Genomic DNA, 5801 nt, shown 5'->3' with positions numbered 1-5801 from the left:
TTGACGCCATGAACTGAGAGTATCGCGCGTTCTTTCGCTTAAGGACCCAGCCTGAGGTGTGACGGCAAAGATTTTTGTGTTAAGCGTTCCTCCTCCTCGTTCCTTTTTTCTTCTGTGGCCTGTGCTGCTGCTGTGAATAGGCGGCTGCAGGTTGTGTCGTGCAGTTTGTGTGCGTGATAGCAAGTCGAAAAGTGTCGTGGTAGAATGTGTGCGTGATGCAATGGCTCAACACTGGTCGTGTTGACGCCATGAACTGAGAGTATCGCGCATTCTTTCGCTTAAGGACCCAGCCTGAGGTGTGACGGCAAAGATTTTTGTGTTAAGCGTTCCTCCTCCTCGTTCCTTTTTTCTTCTGTGGCCTGTGCTGCTGCTGTGAATAGGCGGCTGCAGGTTGTGTCGTGCAGTTTGTGTGCGTGCTAGCAAGTCGAAAAGTGTCGTGGTAGAATGTGTGCGTGATGCAATGGCTCAACACTGGTCGTGTTGACGCCATGAACTGAGAGTATCGCGCATTCTTTCGCTTAAGGACCCAGCCTGAGGTGTGACGGCAAAGATTTTTGTGTTAAGCGTTCCTCCTCCTCGTTCCTTTTTTCTTCTGTGGCCTGTGCTGCTGCTGTGAATAGGCGGCTGCAGGTTGTGTCGTGCAGTTTGTGTGCGTGCTAGCAAGTCGAAAAGTGTCGTGGTAGAATGTGTGCGTGATGCAATGGCTCAACACTGGTCGTGTTGACGCCATGAACTGAGAGTATCGCGCATTCTTTCGCTTAAGGACCCAGCCTGAGGTGTGACGGCAAAGATTTTTGTGTTAAGCGTTCCTCCTCCTCGTTCCTTTTTTCTTCTGTGGCCTGTGCTGCTGCTGTGAATAGGCGGCTGCAGGTTGTGTCGTGCAGTTTGTGTGCGTGCTAGCAAGTCGAAAAGTGTCGTGGTAGAATGTGTGCGTGATGCTTCACAGCAACTCATGCATTAGCAAACACCTGGCCACGAGAAAGTTGCAAATTCCGCAAGTACACGTATCAGGTTAATCTTTATTGCCAAAATACTGTGCCATGATGCCATTCATCTCCCGTTGGAGATCAATGGACTGCTTCTGCAGGCGGAGTGCTTGTCTTGACATCTTTAGCTCTGCTTTACGCAGCTTTCCCGCGTGCTTAGACTCGTCCTCTAGAAGCTGGACAATGCGATCCAGGCCGGCGTTGTATGAGCGCTTCCGCCCGTTGGCTGGCCCTGGTGGGGGGCCTTGAGCACTTGCAGGTGCACTGCCTGATGCCACTGTTGCACTCTGAAATGCTGGGGGTGGTGTACTTTCTCCAGCACTCTGTGGCCCAGGACTGCCACCCTCGATCATACTGCTGCGGCTGCTGTGTGCCTCAGTGCCCACAGCAAGCACTTCCACATCTTCAGGTGCCTCCTCGACCACTTCGAGCTGAATAAAAAAGCAGCAGTACAGAACAACTCACTTTTTGCGTTTGCTCCTGTCTGCGGAAGCATTGCATGTAATCTTTTTTTCTCAACCTCAATAAACATAGTGATTGAAAGGGCCAAATAATTATGATGTGGTTTATTGGTAGTCAAGTACATACAAGTACTGTTAAGTATAAAATCTCTGCATGCCAAAAGCTTGTTCTCTAGATCATGCTGTTGCCCTTACTATATTTGTCATTGGGGCACTGGGCATATTTGCTTTTTCAAAGAATTTATTATGCTTTTAACTTGACATGTCTGCTACCTAGGAAGTTAAACACCAAGTCAAAGCTCACGTGCCAAGTTTTTGTAGCTGACTGAGCCATTCAAATGGAATATTTTTTACCTGCCAACTCTCCTCCACGAGGCTGGGGTCGTTCATTGGCAGGCGGCCCAAGAACTTCATCTGGTCGTAAAACGGGCATTCAGTAGCCGCCGACCCTGTGGGGGCCTTGCTGATAGCCCTGGAAGTGTGCAAATGCAAAACAGCACCACCACATGAGGCACAGTCAGCAGATTTTCATTCCAGTACAATTTTCATGCACTCGGGGAAGCAAAATTTGGAATGACTGCACAGCATGCAAAAAATGCAATGCAGCTGTTTTTACCTACGAAAACAATAGCGCATACTTGAATTAATAACATCGCCTAGTGCCCCTCAGTTATCAGGCTCGCAAATTAACAGACTTTTAATCACGATTCAATACTACGTTCAGGGAAACTCTAGCTAGCGGAAATGAAAATGGGACATTTCACAAAGTCAACAATTATTAATTCCAGAAGTGTATATTTACGCCAACATTAGACGTCCTTTCGAATTGCAATACGCCAAACGTGCTTTCGCGGGCGACAACTGGCAGACGGAACACAAGCGCTAAAAGCTGGGTCGGCTGCGCGCGCGATTTGCAACCCCGTTAGCGTTTCGTTGACACCCCTGCACTACCGTCGATCGTAGCACTCCGCGTTAGTTGCAAAGATTTGCAGCTACTACGTGAATACTTACTTGAAGAGCTGTGTCAGGTTCTCCAACTTGTGGCGAAGCTGCTTCACCGTGACCTGCACGGCACCGTCGCCAGAGCCACTTGCAGCCTCGTTGAACTTTTCTGTCATGCTCCAATATATGGGCGCGTTGTGTTTCTGCGCACGCAAAGCGGGCAGGTGGTCTTCCCACAGGGAAATCAGCAGGCGCGTCATAGGAGTGCTCCACACAAAGCGTTTCTTGGGCGCCTGCTGGAGCGACGGCTGGGTCGACATGCTGGTGGTGGCCGCCATATTGCCAGTTGGCCAGCGGAACGGAGACCGGAGACCTCCGTTGAAGTCAATCGTCATCGATATTTCGACGGAGTTCGCGCTGCCGTCTAACTCCGCCCAACTGGCATTGACCTCAACGGAGATTGACTGAACGGCAGTTGAAACTGCCCGTGTAACAGGGGTATAAGGCACGTTCGTAACCTTCCGTTCTGTGTCGGCTTTGTGGCTCAGTTGGTAGAGTACCGTGCACCTTACGTTCCGCCCGCAGAGTCGTAGGATCGAAACCTGGCGCCGGCAAGTATTTATATAGTGTAGGGGGAGCGATGCGGACGCGGACTACGGACGCCAACGCGGGTGACATCGTGAGTTACTGAAATGCTCTGCATTTAAAAAAGCGTCCCTCGTGAAACAGAGTTTCCCTAGACTGAAACGCCTTCCCCGTTCCTTAAGGCTCCCTTCAAAGAGGCACACAAGGCACATGTTGCCGTGCAGCATTCTCGCGCATCCCGGTGGGAGCGTAGCAGCGCAGGGTACTCGCCCAGGAGGCAGTTCTCGCGCGTGCCCTCGCCGGCGACCATGGGCGCCAGGATGCGGCCGATGTCCTCCTGGCTGCAGGGCGAGAAGCGCTCCTTGCTGGGCGGCGTGCCACGCGTGGCCGACGGGAGCATGATGTAGTCGCCCACGCACGGGGCGCACTGGCCCGCGCACCGCCGGCCCGGGGGAGAGTCGTGCTGCGGACGGCGAGAGGCCCATGGACGCCGGGAACGTCAACTTCGAGCCAGTCATTTAGGCGCCACGATATGTCTCGGCTGAAATGACTGTGAGTCATAGGGCGAGGCGAATGGGAAATCCCGCGAGCATGTGCGCGCAGAAAACTGCTTCGGCGCGGAACCTTATAGCAACAATCATGGATTATTGAGGCATCGAATAAAAAACTAATCGGCCGCAATCGTGGACATAAACCTTGATGATGGCCGTGGCTCGCACTAACGCGTGAGACTTGAAGGTAGCTAAGCTGTACGCAGCCTTCACGATTTGACTGATTTGATTGATTGTAGGGTTTAACGCGCCGACGCAACGCAGGCGATGAGGCGCGCCGTAGTCGAGGGTTCCGGATTAATTTTGACCACCTGGGGATCTTTAACGTGCGCCGAAATGTCGTACACACGGGCGCTTTTGCTTTTCGCCTCCATCAGAAAAGCGGCCGCCGCGGCCGGGAATCGAACCCGCGACCTCGTGCTCAGCAGCGCAACGCCTTAGCCACTGAGCCACCGCGGCGGGTCACGATTTGACTCCATGATTGCAGCCGATTTGCTTGTTCTTCGCTGCCGCAACGACTTTTACTGCATGATTGTTGCTGTAAGTGTGAGCTCTTTTCATTTTTTTAGAAGCGATGATCATTGGAGATCGTGATCGTGATGGAGGGGCGTACGCTATGACGTGCCTTTCTCGTTCCTAGCAAGTGTTCCCACGATTACAAAAACTTGAAAGCGCACAAATAACCGGAACAGACAGTAGATCATACACAAGCGCTCAAGGAAGCATTCAAGGAACATAACAAGTGCGCAAGCAAATCGAGAAGGAGCACGCGCTAATTGGAACCACTTTCTGTAATATATGATTTGTGTTCCTGTATAAATTTTGTGTTTTTTCAATAAACTGGTAGTTCCGAGTAAGCACTTGTGTGTGTCCCTCCTGTCTTTTATTTGTGTGCTTTGAAATTTTTAATCATGTCCCAACTAGCCCACCTTGCGGTATTCCCACGATTACGGCGAACGCTCGAGATTTTGTTTTTTGCAAGTCATGGCCAGTCTCCTTAAGTGCTTGGCCGGACAAACGCGCGCCGGGGACGCTGGGCGGTCGCCGCGTAGCACGCACACGCGAGCGCTGGGCACTTACTTGGCATTTTTAACTGCGGCCACGAAAAATTACCATTTGCTACACGGCTTCGCCGTTAAAAAACTCGGCCGTCGAAGCGTTTAAAGTAACGGCAGAGAGTGTGGCTGGGTTTATCCCTGTCGCAGCGAAGCGCGCCGGCAGCGAGCTAATGGGTGAAATAAGCACAGGTCGAAGAAAAACCCTGGACAGCCATTCCTAAAGTTTTTCGCTGAAAAAGCGATTGCCTGCGATATCAACTTCAGGTATTTAAGCGTGACGATATGGCCGAGTTAAAATGACGAGTTGCATGTTACTCCAAGTGATAAATACTTGACAATTGCGTCCATTTTGACAGTCACTGTTAGTTATACTTGGTACCATGTTAAGACGTTGTTGGCGTCTTAGATTAACGAAATACGAAGATTCATTTTTCTGTGCATACCGCGAATCTTTCCCGCTTCAGAAAAGCATGAAAGGAACACGGAGATGGCTTGTGCTTCGCGGTACTCGCCGCTGTGGTCGCAGTCGACAGAAGCGCATTTATTCTGATTGATTTACAGGGCCAGTGTTGCTCATTGTGATCGACAACATCAGCGTTTGCCCGGGAGGGTCCCTTTTACAGGCCCCACGGCAAACTTACTTCATTAATTTCGGCCGCACGTACACACACACAGCTACTCATGGGAATAAACGGGGCTGTTGGAATACTCTCGCGCCTAGGGTCCCCAGCCATGCTGTCTCATTCTTCTTGATTAAGTGGTTCTCAGGTGGGTGTCCGAGGATCTCCAGAGGCCCGCGAAGGCATTTCCAGTATCCTTTACGCCCTGGAAGCTATCTTGCTCCTTTTAGGGAGCATCCCTTTGGCAGCCGTCTCTGAGCTGAGCCGCGTTGTCGGCGTAATCGAGTTAACGACGGCCAGACCGACGAGTGAAAGGAAAAGCGAACGATGACAAAGCAAAGGAGGAGAGTGTCGCGAAATTGGGAGGGAAGGGTGGTTCGCCGTGGTGGCGCCAGCCAGCGCTCCCCGAAAATAATTAGAGCCGTTCCACTCCATGTGAAATCTGTGGGAAGTGCAGAGCAGTGATTGGCCATAATGGGTGGTGGCGCAGTTATCGGCTCACTGCTACCGCCCATCACGTCTTCGCCTCCCTGTCTCACGTCTCTCTTCGTGAATATGCAATGTTCGCCATCGGATCGCTCGCGCGCCCCTTGCCTGA

At 51.6% G+C, this 5801-nt stretch overlaps 1 protein-coding gene across 1 annotated transcript; it reads right to left on the bottom strand.

Annotated features, from left to right (window-relative positions):
• Positions 1–1012: 1012 nt before the first annotated feature.
• On the bottom strand, positions 1013–2894 carry LOC144178859 (uncharacterized). Its single transcript, XM_077706993.1, has 3 exons — positions 2459–2894; positions 1802–1919; positions 1013–1417 (listed from the first exon to the last, which is right to left on the bottom strand). The coding sequence occupies exons 1-3, from the start codon at positions 2782–2784 to the stop codon at positions 1013–1015; spliced, it is 849 nt and encodes a 282-aa protein (XP_077563119.1). The 5' UTR covers positions 2785–2894.
• Between the last annotated feature and the right edge of the window lie 2907 nt (positions 2895–5801).

This window comes from Haemaphysalis longicornis, unplaced genomic scaffold (genome assembly GCF_048455015.1).
Source record: "Haemaphysalis longicornis isolate Haplotype H1 unplaced genomic scaffold, Haemaphysalis longicornis Haplotype H1 scaffold_4, whole genome shotgun sequence".
Lineage (NCBI taxonomy): Eukaryota > Metazoa > Arthropoda > Arachnida > Ixodida > Ixodidae > Haemaphysalis > Haemaphysalis longicornis.
This window is presented reverse-complemented; position numbering and strand designations above follow the sequence as displayed.

Excerpts from the sequence above, each read along its gene's own strand:
- LOC144178859 (XM_077706993.1), bottom strand. The coding sequence starts at position 2,784 with ATGACGATTGACTTCAACGGAGGTCTCCGGTCTCCGTTCCGCTGGCCA. Across the intron at positions 1,920-2,458 it reads AACCTGACACAGCTCTTCAA|GGCTATCAGCAAGGCCCCCA; the intron begins GTAAGTATTCAC and ends GCACACTTCCAG. Across the intron at positions 1,418-1,801 it reads TCGTGGAGGAGAGTTGGCAG|CTCGAAGTGGTCGAGGAGGC; the intron begins GTAAAAAATATT and ends TTTTTTATTCAG.